Source organism: Myotis myotis, unplaced genomic scaffold (assembly GCF_014108235.1).
Source record: "Myotis myotis isolate mMyoMyo1 unplaced genomic scaffold, mMyoMyo1.p scaffold_m19_p_11, whole genome shotgun sequence".
Lineage (NCBI taxonomy): Eukaryota > Metazoa > Chordata > Mammalia > Chiroptera > Vespertilionidae > Myotis > Myotis myotis.
This window is the reverse complement of record NW_023416315.1, coordinates 10,817,118-10,843,063: the sequence shown is the minus strand read 5'-3', so window position 1 is coordinate 10,843,063 and position 25,946 is coordinate 10,817,118. Positions and strand designations below refer to the sequence as shown.

Sequence of the window (25,946 nt, the reverse complement as noted above, 5' to 3'; positions counted from 1 at the left end):
CTACTGTTATCCTACTGGTCAGTGAACATAGATTTGAATGTTTTTTACATTAATCCCAGGTGCATAACTAGGCACTAGGGACACAGAATTGACACTCCTTGCTATCTGGGAATTAATAGTCTAGTGAGAATCAAATGAAAAATTAAATAATTGCAAGAATTCAAGAGTATTGGAAACATCTAGGTTGCTATAGAGACACCTCACAGGGAAGCTAGCCTTATCTGGAAAGGCAGAGAAGGCTACTCTAGGGAAGCGAGGCTGAAGCTGAAGGATATGTAGGAGTTGGCGAGGAGGCCCTGGGAGAGTATCTCCCTCTCCTGCTTGTCACCACTTTCTCAGACCTCCTTACTCATGGACGAGAGTGCCCCTCGCCCCCCGTCCCCTCCACACACACACACACACACACACACACACACACACACACACACACACAGTAGCTGACAGCATTCACAGCTGAGAAGCACTATGTGAGAATGCAGCTAAAGGTGCTGCTCAAATTCTGCTGTGGGTTCTCTTAGGCTCACCAGTCTGTGCCTCTGGAGTGCAGAGGGGAAGTGGATTGTGGAGCCACCTCCCCCAGGCAGTCAGCTTTCTCTCCTCAGGTTGCCTGAGGTTCCGTTTTTCAGAGACGCTGCTGCCCAGCACATCAGCCTCCCAGTCCTGGGGCCCTCACAATAAGTTCTCCATTCTGCCCAAGCTTAGTGTGAACTGTGCTTCTCTCACGTGCAGCTAAGTCCTGACTAACGTGGTCATATTACTGAATGTTTGTACAGCTGAAAGTACACATTTTGAGCCTAAATCTTAGCGTAAGCACAGACTTAGGTTCTGCGCTTCTTGAAGTCAAAAAGAATCTTAAAAAAGCTACCTATGTTAAAATGAACTTCAAATTAGAGTAACACATTATCTACAAATATTTTACCGAGCTCTTAAGAGCACCTCTCCTAGGACTTGTGGAATTAGAAATTTATGTTCCTGAGTCTTCCCACATTGTTTTACATAAACAGACAATTCTTGCTATAGTCTCATCGATACATTTGGAAGCCTGGCACCAAAGAATCTGAGAGAAAGCATGTTAAGTAATACCTAGAGAAATGACGGGAGACATCTGGCACTGTGGGAAGAGGCCCAGCGTGTGCGTGGGCTCAGAGGCGTGCGTGGTGTTTTTCAGCAGTGCAGGCAGTGGCCCCTCGGACAGGGAGTGGCAGCATGTCGCTGTGGCCGAGGCAGAGTCCACTTATGCAACGAAGAATGATGTTGTGTTCGTTTGCTTGGGGAACATTGACAGAATACCACAATGGATGGCTCACACAATAGAAATGCATTTCCTCACAAATCTGGAAACTGAAAGTCCAAGAACAAGGTTCCCTCAGGTTTTGTCTTTTGAGGCCTCTCTCGTTAGCTTGCAGATGGCCACCTTCTCACTGTGCCCTCCCACGGGCTCTCCTCTGTGCATGCGCAGGTCTGTGTCCAACCAAATTTCCTCCTCTTATGAAGATACCAGTCATACTGGATTGGGGCTCACCCATGTGACTTTATTATACCTTAATTACCTTCAGGGACCTGATCTCCAAATACAGTCATATTCAGAGGTACTGGGGATTAGGACTTCAACATACAAATTTTGGGGGAAAACAGTTCAGCCTACAACATGTATGGAAACATACTCATATTCATTTTCCTTTTTAGAAAACTGCAAGAATTGTTGGGCCCTGGCTAGCGTGCTAAGTGGTTAGAGTACCTGCCCCCCCCCCCCCCCCCCCCCCCAAGAGTCACATGTACCTGGGCTGCAGGTTTGATCCCCGGGCCTGGTAGGGGTGTGTGCAGGAGCCAACCAATCAGTGTGTCTCACTCACACTGATGTTTCTCTCTCTTTCTCTCTAAAAATCAATGGAAAGAATATCCTCAGGTGAGGATTAACAATAACAACAACAAGTAAATTAAAATAACAAGAAAAAAAGGAAATGTTGGCTAATCTGGCAACAAATAAAAGAAAGCTACAAAATGGTCTGATGGGAGAGACAAAGGGATCTTACCTAGGAAGGGGGAGGTGGAGAGGGATTGGAGAAAGGAACTTGTAGTGACACTAAAATAGTAAGCCAGCCCGGCCAGTGTGGCTCAGTGGTTGAGCGTTGACCTATGAACCAGGAGGCCACAGTTTGATTCCCGGCCAAGGGCACATGCCGGGATTGCAGGCTTGATCCTCAGTAGGGGGCATGCAGGAGGCAGCCAATCAATGATTCTCTCTCATCATTGATGCTTCTTTCTCAGAATAAGGAAATATGAGAGGACTGAGGGTTACATTCACTAACAATTAAGAACCTTCCAGTTCTAAATACTTAAGCTACTGGAAAGTCTGTTGTCTAATAGAGAACATTCTGTTTAACTCCCATGCAATGAGATGTGCTGTGCATTTCCCCTGAACCTGGCCCTGTGATTTCTTAAAGCAGACCCCTGTGTTCTGAGTTAGGCAGTCACTCTGCCACTGCGATAACATCTCTACATTTTGATCTCTTCATCAGTGAACTGAGGGATACGATATATTCTTCTTGGGGCACCATGCGAATGAAGTGAGATGCCGCTCAGGGGAATGACTGTACCAGTTTCAGGGTTGCTATGTGCTCAGTACTCATTAGAATCCTGCCCTCTTCCCAGAAGATAGAAGCGGGAAGCTGCGTTTATTCCTGTTCATGGCGGTGAGTATATGCTTTTCACATTTTCATACCCAGCAGAGAATGCCAACACATCCCAAGACGGATGAAGCCAATAAACAGGAAACAGTCACATGGTTGATTTCTCTCCCTTTTTCTTATGCTTTTTCTGTTCGATGAGGGCAGAGGAGGCTCCAGAGAATAAAATCATCATTGAGCCCATCCCCCGGCGTCAGTCCCATTTCCCCTGAGAATCCTTCAGATTCTACAGTATCATGCTTTCCTCCCTGTCACAAACCTAACCATAGCCCGTCACTCTAAGGTGCTCAAATTCTCTTCCATTCCTTCTGAGGGTGCCCGAATTCTTGACCGAAGCTGTTCAACCCAATAAAGGTGAGGCTTTCACATGGGCAGAGCTGACATTTATTCAACTGACAGATGTTCAGTGCCTGCCAGGGCCAGACTCTGCTAGTTATTGGGACACACAGAACATGTGATCAGTCAATATGACATTGCATGACATCACCTGCTCGTGTCACCCAGACATCACTGGATAAGTGACAATTTGCACAATGTTTCATTAAATACCTACTAAGAAAATAACCACAATGGATGACATAAAAAAAAGCCAGATCCAGAACGAAAGAATTGCAGAGCATGCAGAACGAGGCCCAATGTGGCAGGAGCTGGCTGGACAGCCGCACTGGCGATGCTCAGACAGCTGGAGGCAGTTTTACTAGGACCTAAAACTTCCTTTCCAACGCCCACACTTATGTTTCCATTCCTAAACAAAGAGTGAGCTAAACAAATAAACGATGAAATATTAACCATGGACCCAAATATTTCAAGGCATGGATGGGGGGAAAAAACCTAACATCTTTATCAACTGCAAATGCAAAGAGAAAACTCTAGTAGACAAGTGAAAATGAAAGTTTTTTTGAGCATAGCATAAACATGTACAAAACTCTTAACAGCACTGGTATCAACAAATGCTTCTGTTGTTGAAAAACTCATCTTCAAAAGAGCGGTGAGGAAGAGACCGACAAAAAGAACATAGCTATTTTTTCATCTCCAAAATGGCACTTCCTGGTCCCCGGTGCTTAGCACTGCAGATGTTGCAGAACTGCGCTGGAGAGGTCTAAAATGCAATAAAAAGCACAGATTTAAATATATATATATATATATATATATATATATATATATATACACATATATATGTATATGTATATATATATATATATATATATATATCTATCTATCTTATCTTTCTTCTTTCATATTCAGAAGTATTATGGGAGAATCAGTCAGGGGGCAGCGGGACACTATGGAATGCCACTCCCTCCTCCTGTATATTATTGCTGGTTCACATAGGATTCCGTCTAGAACAGCAAAACAAGTGTAATCTGACAGAGGAATATGACTTGACATTAAAAAAAGCAGCGTCATGGTACTGAAATCAGGTTGAGAAAGTTGTACAAGACACAAAATGGTTCTCACTGTATCTCACGTGTCCATAGCTCTATAGCTCAACAGTCATCAGTTTTACCTGAACAAATTCACTTAAATGAATATGATTTTATAATGTTCAGTATAGTATTCTAAACATTTTTACATTTGAGAATTAGATGAATTAATTTTTCTTATGTGATATAAAACTATACTGTAACTTTGAGAACGCACAGAGCCATAAAATGACAGGCTAGAAAGTTGAGCACGTCCCCCTGACTGCATCCATTTCTTTTTAGCTGATGGTGGCCTAGCTGCCCACTCACCATGCTGGGCACAGGCAGGCACTCCTTGTGGAACATATGCCGGCAATGGAAGACCACCATACTGAAGGGCTTGGCTGCATCTGGGGGTAGAGGACAGGAAAGGAGAAGGACTCAATGCAACAAGTAGGTCAGAGGCTTTAAAACCAGTTCTTCTTCTTTTTGCTCTACCCTATAATCCCCCTTCTCTTTGGCAACCATCAGCTTTTTCTCTCTGTATATGTATAGATCTGTCTGTTTTGTTCATTCACCTGTTTGTGTGTGTGTGTTTTTTAAGACTCCACATATAAGTGAAATCATATGGCATTTTTCTTTCTGATTTACTTCATTTAGCATAATACCCTCTAATTATCCATGTTGTAACAAATGGAAAGATTTCATTCCTTTTTATGGCTGAGTCATATTGCATTATATATACATCTATATCTATTCATCTATTGATGGTCATGTAGCTTCCATATCTTGGCTATTGTCAATAATGCTGTAATGAACACAGGGGTGCATATATCTTTTTGAATTAATGTTTTTGTTTGTTTTTTTCTTTCAGATCAATACAGAGAAGTGTAATTGCTGGGTCATTTGGCAGCCCTATTTTATTGGATGTATCATTTGCGAATATCTTCTCCAATTCAGTAGGCTGTCTTTTTATTTTGTTGGAGTTTCCTTCACTGTGCAAAAAATTTCAGTTTGATATAGTCCCATCCTATATAATAAAAGGGTAATATGCAAATTGACCCTAAAGGCGGAATGACCATTCACTATGACACACACTGACCGCCAGTGGGCAGATGCTCAATGCAGGAGCTGCCTCCTGGTGGTCAGTGTGCTTCCACAGAGAGAGCACAGCTCAGTCAGAAGCTGGGCTGACAGTTGCGAGTGCAGCAGCAGTGGCGGGAGCCTCTCCAACCTCCTCGGCAGCGCTAAGGATGTCCTGGAAGGAGCGGGCCTAAGCCATCAGTTGGACATCCCCCAAGGGCTCCCAGGCTGCCAGAGAGATGTCTGATTGCCAGCTTAGGCCCAATCCCCCAGGAAGCGGGCCTAAAACAGCAGGTGGTCATCCCCCAAGGAGTCCTGGACTGTGAGAGGGCTCAGGCCGGGCTGAGGGGAAACCCCCACCCCCACCCCCGAGTGCACAAATTTTTGTGTACCGGGCCTCTAGTTTGTTAATATTTTCTTTTGTTGCTCTTGCTGGAGGAGACACATCCCACAGGATATTGCTAAGAGTGATGTTAAAGAGTTTGCTACCTATGTTTTCTCCTAGGAGTTTTATGGTATCAGCACTTTTAAGTCTTTAATCCACATGGAGTTTATTTTTATATATGGTCCAATTTCATTTTTTTGCTTGTTAGTTTCCCCCACCACCACTTATTCAAGAGACTGTCTTTACCCCATTGTATATTTTTGCTTCCTTTGTCATAGTCTAATTGACCATATAAGCAAGAGTTTATTTCTGGGATCTCTATTTTATTCCACTGATCTATATATCTGTTCTTATGCCAATACCACACTTTTTTGATTATTGTAGCTTTGTAGTGTAGAATGGATCAGAAGAAAAACAATTTAAAGGAAAGGGAAAGCTACCTATAAGAAAATGTCCCACATACACACATGGTTCTTCAACCTTGGAACTTAAAACACCTGATGGTAAGTCTTCATTTTATTTTGTTTTATTCTAGAGCAGTGCTTCTCAAAGTATGGCTCCTGAACCAGTAGCATCAACATCACCTGGGAGCTTGTTAGAAATGCAAATTCTTATGTCGTACCCTGGAATTACTGAATCAGAACCTCGGTGGGTAAGACCAGCATGGTGGTTTTACAAGCCTGTCAGGCGAGGCCAATTTACTCCACAATTTGAGAATGGCATCATCAGCATGCAAGTGAGTAGAGTTGTGGGCTGAAAATCTTCTCTAAACTTGATGATCCTGAAAGCTATATAATTTTATAAAAATTCCACTCATTAGGAACACATATTTGGGGATTTCTTTTCCTCTCCTAAAAATCTCACCTGATGGAAGAATAGGGGACAGGCACGATTCACAGATGTTCTCCTCTGCAAGGAAGCACACACATGTGGTTACACAATGTTTCCTGCTCTGTCTCTTCCCCAAGGGAGACATCCAGTTCCACCATGATCACCTCATTTTACCCACCATCGACCAGAATGCCTTTCATTTGAGTTCGATGCATTTTCTTCAGTAAAGACAGAGAGTCCGCCACGAGAATCTTCTTGCAGCCTTCACGAAGCAGAATCTAAGGCGCACATTATAAAAGAAATGGCATCTTAAAAAGACTCTACAGTTGGGGGAGAGGGGGCTCTTACCGGGGATTCAGAAAATCGGTTTCTTTAAAATACTTCAGAGGCACCCACTGGCTCCCTGCTCTCAGTACCCTCTTCCCTCCAGGCCACTGCCAGACCCACCTTTCCAGCCTCCACTCAGTCATGACGGCAATTTTTCTTATGAACCTACAGTGGTGCCTTTAGAGCTCGTGAAAGCAAATACCAAGCCAAAGTCTGGCGCAGAAGGCCCTCTATTAACTACCCCTACTGTTGTCTTATAGGTCTTCCCAATACAGACTCTCTGTGGCAGAGTTTGGCCCCTACGTGACTGGGTCATTCCAAGCCCCTGGTCTTTGCCCAGGATGGAAAACCTGCTATTCCAAAATAATTTATTTCATAAATCCATCTCCTTACTGCACAAATATTTCACTGTACTGAGTCTCTATTATACATTAGGCAGAAGAAATGGAGCAATAAATTAAACAGATGTGATCTCTGTCCTTAAACCCCCTTCAGGGTGCAAACCATTTAGCAATTAATGTGATGTGTAAGAGTAATTGATTATATTAATCCTCAAATTTGGTGATTCTGAAAAGGCTGGCAACTGAAACCAACCACAGATATTACATATTCTGTCTCAAGACTCACTTTCTGCCCTTCTTCCCAGTGCTGTCCTCTTTGCTTATGCATTTTTCCTGTTAGTCACAGGCTACCTATTTCCCCTCTCTCTGCCTGGAGAATTACAGGGCTAAGCCTTCAGCAGCCTCCAAAGTGAGGATGCAGGTAGCAGAGGTCAAATGCCCGTTTTGATTGATAGTGACTTTGTTTCAGAGCTGGGAAGACAAAACTGCCCACCTGCTTTTAAGCAGGTAAGAGGCAACCTACCTTACCTTTCAAACCCATTCTGCTGGACAGAGTGTGAGTTTCCACCCTTTTCTGAGTTTTCTTAGGTATTTTATTAGAAATTAAGAGAGGCTGTGTGAAGTGTTCTCAAGCCAGATGACACTTTTACAAAAACTCGCTGCTTTTCAAAGAGGGAGACACTCAAGGCCGGAAGGGCAGAGAGTCTGGTGCAGTGCCTGTGGTTTCCCAATGTGCTTCTGTGCACGTTCCATGCGCTGCTGTGGAAACCCACATGATGATGACATTGCCGCCTCACTGCGGTCCAGCTCCGCGTCACAGCGTTTTGCTTTCTTGTTTTCAGGCCACCAGGGAAGGGAAGGAGGGAGTGACCGACTTGGTCCTCCATCCCCAGTCATCTGCAATACCAGGTGCTCCTCTCAAACCCCACAGAGCCCTGGTGTTGGGTGAATGCAGCCAGACGGCTTTCCCCTAATTATATGAAGGCTAATATTCAAGAAAACAAACCTGATGTCCAGATTAAAGTTTTACACCCTCCATTTCCAGTATCGGTGAGCAGGAAATAACCAATGGTAACACTATTTCTACATTAACTGAGGCACTGGTTGAATTTTTTCTGATTCATTTAAAAAAAAGACATTAAAACTTTGACATCATTAAAGCAGAAAAAATAACAAATACAGTAAGAAAGATAGCTAAGAAATACTCATGTAAGTAAACTTTAAGAAAATTTATAAGCAAACAATATAAAGCTCCTTAGCCTCGAACACCCAAATAAAATTTTAGGGAAAAGTGTCAATTACTTAAGAGCTAGGTGGATGTGTTAAGTCTATTGCATGAATAATACAGGAGAAGGGGAGGCCTGGCAGTCTAGACTTTATTAAGGATAAAGCTACAAAGAACATTCTTGCACAGATCTTTTGTAGACCTGCCTCTTACCTTTAGAGTAAACAGTTAGTAGTGAAATTGCTATGTCATGGAGTAGATGTTTAATTTTTTAAGTAACTGTCAAGTAGTGGTTATACCATTTTACATTTCCACATATTAAGCTTTGATATCTGATAAATCTACTCTCCTTATTCTTCTTGGGTAATCTTAGCCTTTTACTTTTTATATATAACTATCCCCTGAGGGGTCCTGGATTGTGAGAGGGCACAGGCCAGGCCGAGGGACCCCACCAGTGCATGACTGGAGCTGGGGAGGGACTATGGGAGGTTGACTCCAGGGTGTGTCTGGCCCTTCTGGCCAAGTCCTGCCCTGCTGGCCACCTTCTAATTAATTTTCTTTCACTGAGCACGAATCCGTGCACCGGGTCACTAGCATAGGTATAAGAAGCCCATAATCTAGAAGCTGTGTCTGCTACTCCAGAGGGCTACCATAGCAACAACATCCCCTTTCTACTTTGGGTTTGCTCTCAGTGTTTCCTGGCACCTGTTCATATCTGTTGGGATCAGCTATGAAATGGAAATAAATTATCTTTTAATATCCTAGTTAACATTCTTTTTTTTTTTAACAATAAAGGAGTATTCAATTTAGTCTATCATGTATCCAAAAAGCTAAAGCTTCTCTGGTTTAGAAAAATTAATTTCTAGTTTATATACTGTCGAACATGTTAAGCAAAGCAAATACCTATCAACATAGATTACATCTATTTTTACTCTCTTTTAAATCTATTATACTTCAATTCTTAAAATCTTAGTCTTTATCATTGACCTTGACATTTGGTCAAATGAACTTTTATTTCTTATTGACTTTATATGTTAAAAATTTAATTAGGTCTACAAGGACTTTCTTTTTTTATGGTTATGTTGGCTGTTTCCCCATATCTTCTCAGACTTTACAGAATTTGCAAATACATTTTGTGACATTTTTCAGAGTATTTATAGGCTACATAAATTAAGCTGAGAAGAAGTTTTAAGGACCCATCATCTCTCTCCCCCAAAGGTAGTCTTTGTTTTCCAAAGGATGCCTACTGGCCTTTCAAAGATCAAGTCATTCTCTGCTCAGCAAAATCTTTCTTGCCTATTTCCTCCTGTTTTATCTTGGTTTCCTATTTTATTCTCTGTGTAGGGTAGCCTCTGATATTACTTTCAGAAATTAAAATCAGTTTGGAACTCCTTTACTGTGTCATCTAGAAAATGTCTCCACTTGGTCAATACGACAACATCATTATCAATCTCTGCTTTGTAATCTATATCTCATATTAGAGTTTCACCAAGCCAAGTAAACCACTGTCTAATCTTTTCTTTCCTCAACTTCATAATGCCATCAGTTCCCATCTCAAAAAACATTTGTAGGCATTGTTTACCAAGTATAATATCTTTCAGGCATTAATTTTCCGTATAGGACTTTCCATCATTTTTTCAAGGTTATTCAAATCAATGGGCCAACTGCTTTCCACATCCTTCTCTACCACTTGTTTTCTTAATTTTACATTTCCCTCCATAATTCTAAGTTTTTCTAAAAGTTTTATTTAACATTACCTTTATCCTTTGTCTTCATCATTTTCAAGACAACCAGTTGTAGCTTGTACAATCAATTTGTTACTAGCAAACCTGGTACTATTGGGTCATCTGCAAACCTCCAAATAAATAAATACCTGTATATCTTGGAGTTTTTTTTGCAGAACAGGCCCTCTACCCCTTTGTCCTAATCCATTTTTCTCCCAGGACCCTGATTTCCCACAAGCCCTCCTGAGTGAAGGCTCCTTGTTTCCTCATACCCCACCTTCAAGAAACCTCTTCTCCTTTAAAGTCGTGTTGCCCAGTAATACCAGTCACCTGGAGCTGCGAGACTACCCTCCCCGACACTAAGAATGATGGAACTTGGCTGACAGCCCCTGCTCCCCCTTCTCAGCGTGCTCTCACATTTTCTTCACTAATTCCACTCCAGTGACCTCTACCTTCACCCCCTTTTTGAACATGTTCACAATGACTCCTTCGGAAACTTAATGTAACAATATCCCACCCCCTGGCTCCTGTCCCTCCAGCTCTGTCACTCCTTTACATTTCTCATATCAATCTTCCTCAATGTTTTTTCCTTCTCACCATGCCTCTTTTTTTCTTTTATTTTTTTTTTATATATTTTATTGATTTTTTTTACAGAGAGGAAGGGATAGGGATAGAGAGCTAGAAACATCGATGAGAGAGAAACATCGATCAGCTGCCTCCTGCACACCCTCCACTGGGGATGTGCCCGCAACCAAGGTACATGCCCTTGACCGGAATCGAACCTGGGACCCTTGAGTCCGCAGGCCGATGCTCTCTCCACTGAGCCAAACCGGTTAGGGCACTTTTAAATATTTTTATTGATTTTTAGAGAGAGAGGAAGAGAGAAAGAGAAACATTCCTGTGAGAGCAGAACATCGATCAGCTGCCTCCTGCACACACCCTACCGGGGACTGAGCTTGAAACCTGAGCATGTGTCCTGACTGGGAATCATCGAACCAGCAACCTTTTGGTGCCCAGTATGACACCCATCCAACTGAGCCACACTGGCAGGGCTCACCCTGCCTCTTTTCTGACTGAGGCCACCACCTGAATTCAGCAGGCACCCCACTTGCACCCTTCATAGTGACTACAGGCCCCACAAGTCCTCATCATGATCCTTCCCTCTCCTTATTTATCCAGATAACCACTTCTTCTCCCAATCCCAACCTTATCTTCCCGCTCTACCTGAAAAATTCTCTACGCGTCCAGGAAAGCAATTTCAGCCATATTATAACAAAAACTCAGTTTAAAATAAAGTAGGCAAAGTGTAGTCTGAATTGTTAAAGAAACGTGCTTTAAATAGTTTTAAGTTCTATGGAAGCTACCAGCATTCTAAAAAATATTAATTATCACAGAGTCCTTTTAACGAAAAGATTAGGATGCTATGAAATTAGCATATAAATTTTTTATATGAAAATAAACAACAAATTCTAAATTATTATAGATAATAAAGTTTTTACTAGTCTAGAAAACAGACAAAATGTTAAATAAAATCCTGTATGTAACATGTTTCAGGCAATAGGTTACTAAGTGGCTTCAAGGAAATTATCAAACCCTCTGAAAAATATTTTTTTATTCTCCCAAGTGGACATAATATTCATTCTACTTAAAAAAGGTTTGGGTGGTCTGATCTAACAGTCACGGTAACTACTCCCTCCCCAGTGCCACGCTGTATTCACCACACAAATGTAAGAATACCTGTTCATCAATAAGAGGAAACTTGGGGGTGGTTAAATATCAGATGGCTTCTATAAAAGGTGATGTTTCTAGTTTCTCTATTTGAACAATTTTCCAAGTAAACTGTTCAAAACAGACTGTAACTATCAAAGTGAATTATTTGACTAATATTTAAAATAAACCCTATATATGTTTATCCTTCAGTCAGTCAACTCACTCAGTATACTTATTTGTCTACAAAAGGATACTTACTTGTAAATTGTAGTCTTGCAGAATTTTAACCAAGGAATCTCTCAAATTGGGAATCTCCATTCCTTCCTTGATACGGTGAATCAGTAGAATTGGGTCAACATGCGTGCCAATATTGTTTAACAAGCCAGTAATAAATGCTATAAAATACCACAGAAAGCAATTAACATATAAGCAATGTACATAATGCAATTTTAAGCCAAAAACAACTCAAAGAAAAAAAATGTCCTTCAAATTTGAATTTATAAACTCTCAAGAACTAATCTTCCTTTACTTTCCTCATGACATAAAGAAGCAGCTAAATATAGAGAATTTAAAACAGAGAACAAATGATTACTTCAGAATATAATTTGCGATGTTAACAGGGTGCAACAAATATTTATTGAGATTTTGCTATGGCTCAATATCATACACTTCTCACCAATATTCTGCAAGGGAGGAGTGTTATTTGACCCTATTTTACAGAAACGAGAAATAAAGTGATTAATCTATCCAGGATCACAGAACCAGCGAGTTTTAAGCCCAAATTGAAAACTAAGCCAGACCCAAGTCCATGAGGTGTTACATTTACACCCACTTTACTTCAAGATCCTTAAACTACTACTTTGTCATGCTAACATTATCCTCATATTTAAAAGACAATCAGAACAGCAATTTCTAGAACTTGAAAATTCTGAAATAGATAAGTCTTCTACCAAAAAATAAAGAGAAGGGAGGAGATTTTAAACCACTGCTGCTGCTAGTTTCTGAATCATTTCTTTTTCCTTCAAAGAAGAACTTGGATTATTGTTAGGTGACTGCTTTTGTTTCTTTCCAAGATGGGTGACCCAACACAATGGTCAAGCAGAGGGCCAAGCAGTAAATTCCTGGTGCAGTAGGTAAAAATATGCTTCATGGGGACAAGTTAATATTACCAGGTGAGCCACATGCTTTTTATCACATTCAGGAAACTCAAAGTGATGGGACTCCATGCTGCTCTGCACAGGACTGGCATTGGAAAGCGTTTCGGTGTGCCTGGCTTATCTTTATATAGATGCTTGACCATATTTTTAACTTACTGTGTCTTGAGATAATTCTTACTCTAGACATAACTGGCTATATTGAGAGAAAAGAGTTATGATCGCAGATGGTTTTTCTGCTTACGTGGTTTGTCGATGGAATATAAAATCAGGTCTTCCCAGAGCTCTCCATCGTCTTGCTCCTTGGCAAATTCAATTGCTTTATCAACATCATGTAATTCCTCCATGATCATCTTCAGGGCACTTCGGCTATTGCCCATTCGGCCTAGCAAAGATGTGAGAAATACTTCATTCAGGACATTTTAATGAAACGTTAGAGAAATAGCATATCTCTTAATTTACTCACCCAGTTTTAAAGCTAACACAAAAGCATATTTTCCTATGTGACATTCGCATAACATAATAAAATAAATGTCTCCTATTTGCTAGGTTGTCTACTGTGTTCTGAGCACTCATTTAAGTGCTTCACATGAATGACATAATTTCATTATTACTAAAGTCCAATGAGACATGTCACACTAATATTTCTATTTTATAGAAGAGGACACAGAAATGTTTCTACTAAATAGCAGATCTGGAATCCAAACCCAGGTCTGTCAGATGCTGACTTGCTTCTCACAGGCCTGTATTTGAACCCCACATACCCACATACAATTAAGACTTTTAAAGAGTTGGGTAAGAAAAAGTGAAGAAATGAAGCAAAAACAAAAAAAGAAAACAAAATTTTAAAAAATACCCCACAACAACCTCATAAGTATGGTGATTTTCAGAAGTGAAGGGGTTGGGGGAAGGTGAAAGAGGGAATAAATGGTGATGGAAGGAGACTTAACTCGGGGTGGTTAACACACAACACAATATACACATGATGTACAATAAAACTGTACACCTGAAACTTACATAATTTTATTAACTAACTAGAGGCTCGGTGCACGAAATTTGTGCACAGGTGGGGTCCCTAGGCCTGGCTGGCGTTCAGGGCCGATCGGGGCCCAAAGGCCCCTGTGGGGTCGGGAGAGGAGGTGACGGTTGCTGGGCTGGGCGTGGAAGGAACAAATGCCAGCCGCCCTCGGGGCTGTGCCACCGCAGTTTCCTGCCTCCCCTGCTCCTCCTTCCCTCACCACTGTGCTGCCACCGGCCGGCTGGCCAGGGGAGGGACTGAGGGAGATTTGCCGTCCAGGGGGAGGAGCCGTAGGAGGTTTCAATCCCCAGTTTGGAACTTGCAGGAGGCAACTGATCAATGATTCTCTATCATCATTGATGTTTCTATCTCTATTTCCCTCTCCGAAATTAATCAAATATATATATATTTAAAATGCAAGGTTTTTAGAGGAAGAAATGTAGGGCAAGGGAGCTATTGAAAGAAAAAAGGACAGGGGGGCATTGCTCACATTTCAAATAGGATAACATAAGGTGGTCCTCAGAGAGTGCAAGGTGAGGAGGTGGAGCAGGGCAGTGCGGGCTGAGGAACGGGCTGTAAAGACTGGGAATGTCTGCGACAGTGACACCAAGCATGCGCTGGGACCACTGGTGGGATCATTCATCCCCAAGAGGTTTTGATTCCGGACAGGAGGAGGAACACGGAGAGCGGGCCTTTCTTAGCCTAGAAGGTGACGTGGGCAGCAGGAGTGGGCTGCCCTGCTTCCCTACAAATGTAAATAATCAGTGTACCTGGACATGGACATTAGTCACCCGGCCAAATCAATGCCCAGCCAGCCTGGTGGCTGTGTCCTACCACACTCTGGCTGTGCTGCAGTGCTATTGGACCGGAGGCCGAAGCCACGCCCCCAAGCGCATGTAGTATACAAAAGAGTGGGCAGGAAGCTGGAAGCCGGAGCTGACGCAGAGCAGCCTGGCTGCACTGTGTCCACCATGGAGCAGGATGGGGAGCAGCTGTCGGCACAACCGGCTTTGGAGTTGAAGGGGTTTCCGGCACACCACCGGTAAGTTGCTGCGAGCAGTGGGACCAAGGGGTGGGGGGGAGAAGGGGAAGGGAGGGGGGAGGGAGAGGAAGGTGGTGCCGCTATGGTCAGTGCATGGTCCTCTGCTGCGCCCAGCCAGGCTGGGCTTGGCCTGGGGAGGCCTTTTCCTCCTGGAGCCGCTCTTCTCAGGGTGGCGGAGTCTGGCAGCTTTTCTTTTTTTCAAAAAAAGATTTTTTTTATTTATTGGAAAGCAAGCTCTGGGCTTGCGGTTCCTGGGATCCCTGGGCCATAGCATGTGCCTCCAGGCCTTGCTGAGCCCCCCTCCCCCTCCTCCTGCGTTGAGCATCTGCCTCCTGGTGGTCAGTGCGCATCATAGTGACCGGTCGTTCCGGTCATTCCGCTGTAACTGTCACCTAGGCTTAGATATATACTAGAGGCCCAGTGCACCAAATGTGTGCACTGGGGACAGGGGGGTCCCTCAGACCGGCCTGTGTCCTCTCGCAGTCCGGGAGCCCTCGCTCCTTACTGCCTGCCTGCTACTGCTCCTTACCGCTTGGCTCGCTGCTCCTTACCGCTGCCACGGAGGTGGGAGAGGCTCCAGCTGTGAGCCCGGCTTCTGGCTAAGCGGCGCTCCCCCTGTGTGAGCGCAGTGACCACCAGGGGGCAGCTCCTGCATTTGAGCATCTGCCCCCTGTTGGTCAGTGTGCATCATAGTGACCGGTCATTCTGGTCGTTCCACCGTAACGGTTGCTTATGCTCTTATTATACAGAAGATAAATGTCACCCCATTAAATTCAATAAAAATAAATAAATAAAATAAGTAAGTAAATAAATAAAGGCCTTGGAGTCATTCTGCCTCTTTAGGCAGCTTTGCATATTGCTCTTCCGATACACTGTGTGCCAACCACAATCTCAGTGATCAGTGACCTCATTTTCCTTCTCTTCCCAGTTCAGGGGAAACCCTTTCAGTAACTCTCATGAAATAACTCTTTACCAACTATGCTCCACTTTGATTATCTTTATACACTGTGTTCATTCATTTACTGACATTTTAATGGTTTTATTATCAATTTCCATGAGTTTTTAATATAATACATGCAGAAAGCTTTACTCAGAGCAAGTACAGCCACTGCCTGGCTGTGGGCAATTGCCCTCATCCTTGCCCTTGGCCTGCCGCAAGAGCTAGTAATGGATCTTGAGTCCTTCTCACTCAGGGCAGCCATTATTAAAGCAAACAGCTGGCCTGTGAGTAAAATTACATCCCATTTGTTATATTTTCTATAGCATTTTGCTTTTCCTACAAATATTCCCACAGTTCATATCTTTAAAAATGGCTAATTTTTAAAAGTGTGTATATGATTTTTAAGTTTTTATAACTTAAAAAGGATACTATGCTTCCCTTGTAAGTTCTCTACTGCTTCTAAGACAACTGAAAGGTGGAAATAGGAGCCAGAGGACCAGGGACAACTGACAGCTGGATCATATTACAAACTCTCCCTTTCTTTTGAAAATTATGATGTTCAATTGCATTTCCTCCATTATTTAGGGTGTGTGTGATTTTTGAAAATGAACATTATTTATTTTCTATCAAGATGGTGGTAATAGAAGCTGATGTGTTTGTTTGTTACACAATACTAATATGATACCTCAACAGCATTTATTAAATAACTCTTCATTCTCTATTGAGCTGTGAATCCTCCTTTTTCATGTATTAAATTCTTATACAAAGAGGTTTTAACCTCTATATTACTTTCCTCTAAAACCTATGCCAATTCTTAGACAATTTATATCACATTTTCACCCCGTTTCTTGGTTTATGGGGACCAAAATGAGAGAAAACTACTTACTTAGAAGATAAACTGTTTCTTCTACAAAGTTTCTCTGGTGACAGATCTCAAGAGCCTTCAAATAAAGCAGGACAAAAATGTTACCATGGGTTACCAGACAAGAACAAATATTAATAGAGTCACTTAAACACACAATTTGAAGGAATTTTTCCATTGCGTCACTTTAAAAAAAACAAAGCAAACAAACAAAAACACAACTCTCCTTAGGTTTGTGGTGCCTGGATCCTCTTATCTCTCAGAGAGGTGCGGTCCCTATACAGTTCAAACGGTAACGCACAGGTGTGGGCAAAAGTAGACTTAGAGCTATGAATATGCAAAGCAGAGTTTAATCTTTTTTTAAAAGATATGTTTTTATTGATTTTCACACAGAGGAAGGGAAAGGGAGAGATAGAAACATCAATGATGAGAGAGAATTAGGGACTGGCTGCCTCCTGCACACCAAGTACTGGGGATCAAGCCATTGTCCTGACCGGATCGAACTGTGACCTCCTGGTTCATGGGTTGACGCTCAACCTCTGAGCAACACCAACCGGGCAGCAGAGTTTATTCTTGTATTATTGTTTACTCATTATTGTATTATATGTTTATGTTACAACTGTAAACTGACTTTTGCTCATCCCTATATTTGAGACAACTTAGAGCAGTGATGGCGAACCTATGACACGCGTGTCAGAGGTGACATGCGAACTCATTTTTTTGGTTGATTTTTCTTTGTTAAATGGCATTTAAATATATAAAATAAATATCAAAAATATAAGTCTTTGTTTTACTATGGTTGCAAATATCAAAACATTTCTATATGTGACACGGCACCAGAGTTAAGTTAGGGTTTTTCAAAATGCTGGCACGCCGAGCTCAAAAGGTTCGCCATCACTGACTTAGAGCATTCCATGGGTAAAGGCAGAAAGCAAGATGCTGAAAGGCCCCTTCCCACCAAGCTTTCTGGCTTTCTGCTGCTTCGTTCCTTCACAGCACTGCCATTCCCAGCTGCTCCACTGTCCGTGGTTGAGCTGTTTCCCTCCATGGGATGCAGCTGCATGAAAGGATGCTGCTCACTGCGCACATCCTCAGTACTGAGTGCACATCACAGCTCAGTAAACATTTGTTACATAAATAACTAAGTACCGGGAATATTTCTATTGCCAGCTCTCAGGGTTTAAAATAACTCTGCTCAAGGATTTGTCAAAAGTGAGAGAAAAACACATCTAACAATCAAGAAGGAGGAGATCAAGTGAAGAAATGAAGGACTATATAGGTGATAGCATTTCCTTGAGTGTGAAAAACACCACCATTATGTGCTTATAAACAATTGAATCATCTAAATGAACAGACACAAATTTACTATATACTCTGCTGTGCACTAGAGAGTCATTGGCTGGAGATACAACGATGATAGAAATGCAAATGCTGATGATGGTGATGACACGTAAAAGGAAGATGAGGAGGAGATGGAGGCGGCTCAGTAGAAGTGGAGGCAGCACGAGTCCACCAGGGAGCGTGACAGAGCAGCGACAACACAGAATCTCATGACCAGGGGAGCATGAATAGAGGGCTATGCGCATCAATACAGGACCTGAGTTCCGGTGTGGCCCTTCAGAGGGGCATCTGACCGGGTGCAGTATGCGTGAGCCTTCACTGTAACCTCACTCACATGCCTACTAAGGACCCTTCTTATTTGGTTACTCTGCTTAAAGTTGAGAATCTTTACTGTGGCCTCGGAAGCCCCGCCTTTCTGTGCAGTAATGCCTCACACCCTGCTCATCTCTCTACCATTGCCCCTCGGCCTCGAGGGCTGCCCTCCCACTCCACTCTGTACCCCTGGCAGGTCCTTCAGATAAAAGCCTCCTTGGACCCACATCACGCCAGACCCCAGGCACTCACTCTCACTGCACCTGCACACATCTGGCTCACAGGTGTACAATAAATATTTTTTCAATAAATGAAAAGGTTTCAGGAGGAAGATCACTGGGTTGCACAGTTAGAGCAGTCAGTTAAAAACAACCAGCCAAGGTTACTTTAAAAACAAAACTGAGGCAGTAAAAAGAACAGCTTAAGTTCTTTAGCCCTTTCAGCTCAATGGGCCATCTTGGGAAATGACAGCAGGATCTAGTTTTGACATTTTGATTTCTGACTTAAAATTTTTTGAGTAAAATATATATTTAAATCTATGTCCATGATTGGAGATTAACAACTAAAAGGGAGGAAAAAAATGCTGACCATAGAGATCAATGATGGGGGGGGGGGGGGCCGGGAAACCCAAATAAAACATAAAAAAGGGAAAAAAACAAATAACACCTTCCTATGGAATGGCAATGAAAGTAGGATGGCGTTTTAAAGTACACAAATCATTTCAGTGAGGAAATGAGAAGGCCTGAAGGTCACAAAGAGGAGGAAACACTATTAATTCAATTTCTCACAAGATTCCTTTAAAAGTTACATGGCAGAGATAACTAGTTGTCCCCCAGTATCTTTTACACATTTCTTCTACAGTAATAAGATTTCAGGTGGGGAACTGCCCAAAATTAAAAAAAAAAATCTCCAAGCCTCCCCAGTGATGAACCAGAAACATGGAAGCGTCTGGGGTGCTCTTTAAGAAGCAGCACGGTGAACCCTTCTCTCTCTCATTTTCAGTCCTTTCATCCAATCCGATCCTGCGAACATGGATGCTACTAGCTCACATCACAAGGTCAAGGTCATACCAGGTGGGGGAGCAAGAGAAAAGAGCCTGGGTCTCGGACCCTGTGACATGCACCACCAGCAGAACACCCCACCAGGACTTCCATGCGACAGAGAACTAAACTGCTACTCTGTTTAAGCCACTATTATTTTGGAACTTTTATCACTCATGGCTGAGTCTAATCCTAACTACCACTTAGAAATTCCATATTCATCTTTTTTTTTAAAAATCTTCATCTTTTTATTGATTTTTAGAGAGAGGAGGGAGAAAGGGAGGGTAGAGAGGGCAAGAGAGAGAGAGAGAGACAGACTTCGGTTAATTGCCTCCCACATGCACCCAGGCAGGAGATCAAAACCGCTACCTAGATATGTGCTCTGACCAAGAACTGAACTTGCAGCCTTTTCTGTGTAGGAGATGATGATCCAACCAACTGAGCCACCCAGCCACGGCACTCCTCATTCATTTTGGTTAAAAAGACGGTTCATGGTTCACCTCTCTCTATACCGTCATGCCTATAAATCATCATCCTAAACAACGGAACTTTCTTACCAACTCTTAACTCTTCTGGGATGATAGTAGAACAGAGTCAGGATACACATGTGAGAATTTTAAATAGTAAGAGAAAAAGCAAAAATCTGAAGTCAGAGGACCTGGGACTATTTTAACAAAAAAAATGAGAAACCAGGCGAGTGCCCAGATTTGTGCTAGCAGACAGAGATGCAGATGGACAGTTTATGGTTTAGTGAGACTGTGTCATTCACAGGTAAACAGATAATGGTAATAACACAACTGGATAGGTAGAATGCTCAGACAAAGACAATATGAATAAAGATGAATATGCTGCCTAAAGTAGTTTATTATTGGAAGGTATCCAAAAATCAATTATGTACCTGGAAATTTACTGACACTTTGAAGTGCCAGCAGATGTTTCAAACAGAACCACCCACCCGCCCTCTTCCTGAGTAAATGCAAATGCTTGAGAATATGCTTGTCTCAAACCACACGCAGTCTGGAGGCTCTCCTGAGCGACCCCAGACAGCAGCTACTTTCTACATGTTGCTACTGAAATCTATTATATTCAGTTCCTCTCTAGCCACTTTTCAAATATTCAACTGCAGAACATTCTACAGGATAAAACTGCTGAAAGCTTTTAGGATACTATCAAATATGATCATTCACGTACAACATGATACCTAAAGGCAAGTTTGAAGTCAAGAAGGTTCTTGAATGCAAGCAGATACGTGACACCAAGCTCAAAGATAATGTGAGTCTCTGAAATTTGAATATCACAGGATTTTAAATGTTTTATGTTCCTAATAGTATCTTAAATTATCCTTTCTCATATATGAGAATGTAGAGACTCTAGAGTAATTTCTAGAAATTTTGAGAAAAGTATTTCTGGTTCAAATAATTTTTCTATTCTTGACACAGTGCAATATAAAATCATGAATGTTCCTGGGCCATAGTGCTCCCTCTAGAGGAAAGAGTATGGAAACTAAGATTTTTTTTTTAAAGCTAATAGGACATACAGGTAAAAGTGGAATACTGGTAGTAGTAAAAATAAAGGTAAAAGGAATGACAGAAATTGAGTAAAAAATGTTGCAAAAATATTTTAATTTTCCTTTTCCTGATGTAGTACAATGGTAAGGAACATAGTTTGGGGTAACAAGAACCTTATCAATAATAAATTAAATAATGATTTCTACCTAGCCTTGAGTCTATCATAGTTTATCTAATTTTGTCTTTAAATTTCTTTAATAAAAATCTATAAACTTTGCATTTCCCAGCTTTTTCTAGATTATAGATTCTGTAGTTAGAAAAGAGGGAGAACATTTGCTTTTACTTTTAGAGTAAGACGATGTATTTCCAAATGTATTTTTTGAGAAAATGTCTTAGGGCCAAAGTATAAAATGTTAAAGTTTTTGAATTAAGTTAATATGCAGGCAAGATATTTTTTTTCAACAGATTTTGAAATTCATTGAGCTGAAACTGTTTATAGTAAATCTAATACATTTAATCATAATGGGCTGAAGAAGAAACTAGGTTGTGAGTGCACATAAGCTGGGTCAAATACTTTTTTGTTTTGTTGATACATATTGCTGGTTATAAAGTACTTTTTACCTCGCCATCTGAATTTATTTAATAAGACACTTATACAAGTTAAATAGCATTCCAGATGTTATAAGAATCATGGGAAACAATACCTATGGCCTTAGATTGCCCAGTTTCTAGTACCTGCACAGGAAGTATTTATAATTTATTTATTACAGGTACATTCAACTTGCTAGTTCCTATTCAGCCCTCACTAGAACCTTGTTTGTATTAATTTATGCACTTGCTCATGATGCAACACACAGTAAGTGTCTAACAGGTGTGGGTTCACCAAAATGAGTGAGAAAAACTCCTTACCCTTGCAGAATTTACAAGATACTGGGGAAAAAGGCTAAAATATAATTATAATTATGGTTATAATTACAATGGGATGCAGTATGCTAGAGAAATGAACTGTAGAGTGAGAGAGGAATACAGAAACACTCAAGGTGACTAAGGCAGCCAGGGCGTAGGGCCTGAGTTATCAACTTTGAGTCGAGTGAAGCAAGTGCTTCTGGCTCAGGACAGTCTGTGTCTCCCTCCCAGGCTGCCTCTGGTCCATGCTGATCCTGGTACACTGACTCAGGCTCCTGACACAGTGTCTGCTCTATGGCTGACTAGGCCCTGGATTAATCCTTTATTCCAATGAAACCTGGCACAGAAATACTTGGGCTTCTTACCAAAATCTAATCCAACAGGATCTCTACCTCTCATCAGAATGCCCCAGCCAAACCTACTGCTCAGAGCAACAGTCTTCCCCCAGAAGAGGGACGGATGAGCAGGGACAGGAAGAGCAGAATAACCAGCAGCTTACCCACAAGGACAACTTCTTCACCTGCAGTGTGTGAGTGGGGGAGCTGTGACTTACCTTTTCGAGGGGACAATGGGTACTATCTCGGAGAAATGGAAGTAAGTTCGGTCGATCATATTCAGCATAAAGGCTGATCTGTTTTTCATGGTAGCGCTGCCCCTTATGATGGTCTCTCTTGAAAAGCTTATGCAGATACTAAAAAGAACAAAGGGATAAACCATGAATATTAAAATAAGAAAAGCAATACCTGTTTAACATCCCAATTTTCTATTTAAACAGCTCCCGTTGTGAGGCTGAGGGAAAGCAGCTTACAAGAATAAAAAATCTGAATGTGAAAGAGAAATATCTTTGCCAGAACAAGGAGACTGACTTTCTCTGGCCCAGAGTGACTTGGCTCTACCACTTACTATCCAGTGGGCAAGTCACTAATCTCTCTGTGACCGAGTTTCTTTACCTGCAAAAATCTCATTGGGCTGCTGTGAGGTTTGAATGAGTAACCATTTGTAAGTCACTCAGAACCATGCCTGGCATACAACCAGCACTACAGAAGTGCTAGTGATGGTACAGTTGACCCTTGAACAACATGGATTTGAACTGTGTGGGTCCACTTACATGTTAATTTTTTTCAATAAATATACTGTCACCCCTCTGTATCTGGGGTTTTGCATTACAGATTCAACCAACCACAGATCAAACACAGTATTTTTGATCTGTAGCTGGGGAACCACGATGTGGAGGGCTGAGTGTATGCATTATTCTACGCTATTTTATAAAAGGTGCTTGAGCATGTGCACACTTTGACAACCACAGGGGGTCTTGGAGCCAGTCGCCCCAGGATACAGAGGAGTGACTATAGTTAAGTTTTTGTAGAGTCAAAAGTTATACACGATTTTCACCTCTGTGGGTTAACGCTGGCATTTGCTCAAGGATCAACCATAGTTGTTAGCATTGTCATCATCATCTATTTTGCTGCAGAAATAAAACCCTTGATTAGTGGTTTTTCTAGATCATAAAAATTCTTGCCTTTCTATAAAAGGGGGGTAGATGAGTCACGGGACAAGAATATGATCTTAAAAATTCGAGCAGTAAGCGCTCAATTAATTCTCATACCTTCTATATCTCCTCTGTTAGGATTATTGAGAGTCTGTGTTTGCAATGATATGCTGCCTGTACTGGTGACATTAAAGATAAAAATAACAACTAAAAATCAAGAAGAGAACAGGTATTCTAAACTAATTTTCAAAACTGATTACTTTCCCTAGCTGTCTGAAACAGTTAATGGACTTCAAAGGAAATGAGTAATTCACTTGGTATTCAGAGGCAAGATTAAGTCTATCAATACATCACACAGAAATTGGAAATCAATGTTCAATGTTTAGTTAATGTAAACAAACATCCCATAACCCACGGGAGGCTAAAAGACTGCATCACACCATTCATGTAAAGTGCATCTGCACCCCTAGTAAACTGGTTCAAAAGAAGCACAGAGCATCCGCCTGCCCCTGAAGTTGGGGCTGTCTGTGAGTTAGGTGACCTTTGACATCCTCTGTTGCGTAAGGTCAGTAAAGGAGCCTAACCCCGACCAATGCATCTTCCGAAGGCAGGAAAGGGGGAGCAGACAGACAGAACCCCACGCGGTCTGACAGAGGCGACTGCCCTCCACTGGCCCCGGCTGGGTTCAGCGTGTGAGCTGGACACACAGTGCTATTTCCCAGAGGCATAAGCAGGAAGGGAAGGCTCTGTCACATCAGCCAGACCAAATGCATAGGGACCCCCCACTACCTGACAGGAAGATGAGCATTTTGGGGTGAGATCGGCCACCATTTCACCACTGCAATAATTACACTGTCACACGGGCACCCACCACCTGTAATCCTGCTGCATGGCACAAGAAGGCCCGAAATCATTGTTTTATAAACAAATGCCAGGGTGGCCAGAACAGTGCCACCGTGCTTGGGTCAGCAGATAACCTTGAGATTTCCAATCACAAACAATATAGCAACAGCATCTACAGAAAACTATAATACTCTGTTCTCAGAGCCTCTTCCTGGGGTACAAAAAGGTGCGCTAAGATACAAGAGCACGCTCTACCAGAATAATCCCTATTGTCACTGAAACCTTTTCTTATACAGTTTTTAAAGGACAGAGCAAACACCTACTCCTGCTTTACTCCCATGATGACAGCAATGCACACAAATAAGATATTCCCCCAAAGATCTAGAACAGAGGGCCTTAACAGCACCACCACCAAGACAACCCCAGAAAAGTGGGATTAATTACTGTCAGGTGAGGGGGAAGAAAGAAGACTGTTCCTTGATCATTCTGTGGTGTTGTAATCTATAATAATAAAAGCACAATATGCTAATTAGATCAGAAGTCCTTCCTTCCGGACAAAGCCACAGCAGGCGGGGGCCGAGGCAGAGGTGGCAGAGGCCCCCAGCTGCGGCAGTGGTGGGCGGGGGCCGTGGCAGTGGCGGTGGTGGGCAGGGGCCGGGGCCAAGGCTCTTGCATGAATTTCATGCATCGGGCCCCTAGTCTATATATAAAAGCCTAAGCGACTGTTCGACTGGTAGCTGTGATGCACACTGACCAACAGGGGGCACATGCTCAATGAACAGGCATGGAAATATGAAACAGACGGATGAATCTCAGAGGGAAGGGGGGAGTGAGGAGGGTAGGAAGAGATTAACCAAAGATCTTATATGCATACCAGAGGCCTGGTGCACAGATTCATGCACCAGTGGGATCCCTTGGCCTGGCCTGCAGGGATCGGGCTGAATCCGTGCACTGGGCCTCTGACATCCCCGAAGGGTCCTGGATTGCAAGAGGGCATAGGCCAGGCCAAGGGACCCCACCAGTGCACGAATCCATGCACTGGGCCTCTAGTTTATGCTATAATTATGTCAAACAGCAATGATAGAAGGAAGGTGCTTACTCCCAGGCACAGTTTGATCAACACAAAAATAAATATAACTTTTTTTAAATCACAAATCACTTGTGAGTCAAATGAAAGTGTCTGATCTGTAATTAATCCCTAACCTGGATTCAGAGCACATGCTGAACATCAATAATTACAGAACATTGTTTGTCATCAAACCTGCAATCTGAGTATTAACATGAAGAGTTCACTGCAGGATTCTCTCCCCAGTACTGAAAGGTGATGTGCCCCACTACGCAATCTAAAGGGCAAAAGAAGACGATGGTTATGCTCACCACATGCTGTAATTCTGGTCTGTCTTCTAATTCTTCCACTACCTTTTTAATCTGGAGAAAAAGGAAAATTTTAAACACAGAGTTATGAGGACAGGAATATAGGTGCAAAATTATCTGATAAACATCTGTCCTCTTCTTGGTTACAACAGTCCCAGACACTCACCTGCTAACATATAAAAAAATAAAAGACAAATAAAATAAAAGACACTTACTGAAATTTTATCTTCATTGTCCAAAAGCATGTCAACAGCTTTCTGAAATTAAAAAAAAAAAAGCCACAGTCATTGAAATTCGCCAGATAAGAAGAGAACACTGAACACGTATAGTGTTTGCTGTCAGTTAAAGGGAGAAGGCTTATTTGCCATACATAAGGAGGTCCTTAGCCTTACAATCACCGT

General features: G+C 42.1%; 1 protein-coding gene across 2 annotated transcripts in view; it reads right to left on the bottom strand.

Annotated features, from left to right (window-relative positions):
* Positions 1-3,048: 3,048 nt before the first annotated feature.
* Positions 3,049-25,946, bottom strand: part of VPS41 (VPS41 subunit of HOPS complex) — a 135,558-nt gene continuing 112,660 nt past the window's right edge. For both annotated transcript variants that reach the window (XM_036327450.1, XM_036327451.1), the window contains 10 exons: positions 25,761-25,802; positions 25,549-25,599; positions 22,393-22,530; positions 16,757-16,811; positions 13,115-13,255; positions 11,975-12,111; positions 6,568-6,667; positions 6,423-6,467; positions 4,421-4,500; positions 3,049-3,786 (listed from right to left, as the gene is read on the bottom strand). In XM_036327450.1, the coding sequence (XP_036183343.1) occupies positions 3,706-3,786; positions 4,421-4,500; positions 6,423-6,467; positions 6,568-6,667; positions 11,975-12,111; positions 13,115-13,255; positions 16,757-16,811; positions 22,393-22,530; positions 25,549-25,599; positions 25,761-25,802 (870 nt within the window). In that variant the 3' untranslated portion in view covers positions 3,049-3,705. The remainder of the gene's footprint in view (positions 3,787-4,420; positions 4,501-6,422; positions 6,468-6,567; positions 6,668-11,974; positions 12,112-13,114; positions 13,256-16,756; positions 16,812-22,392; positions 22,531-25,548; positions 25,600-25,760; positions 25,803-25,946) is intronic.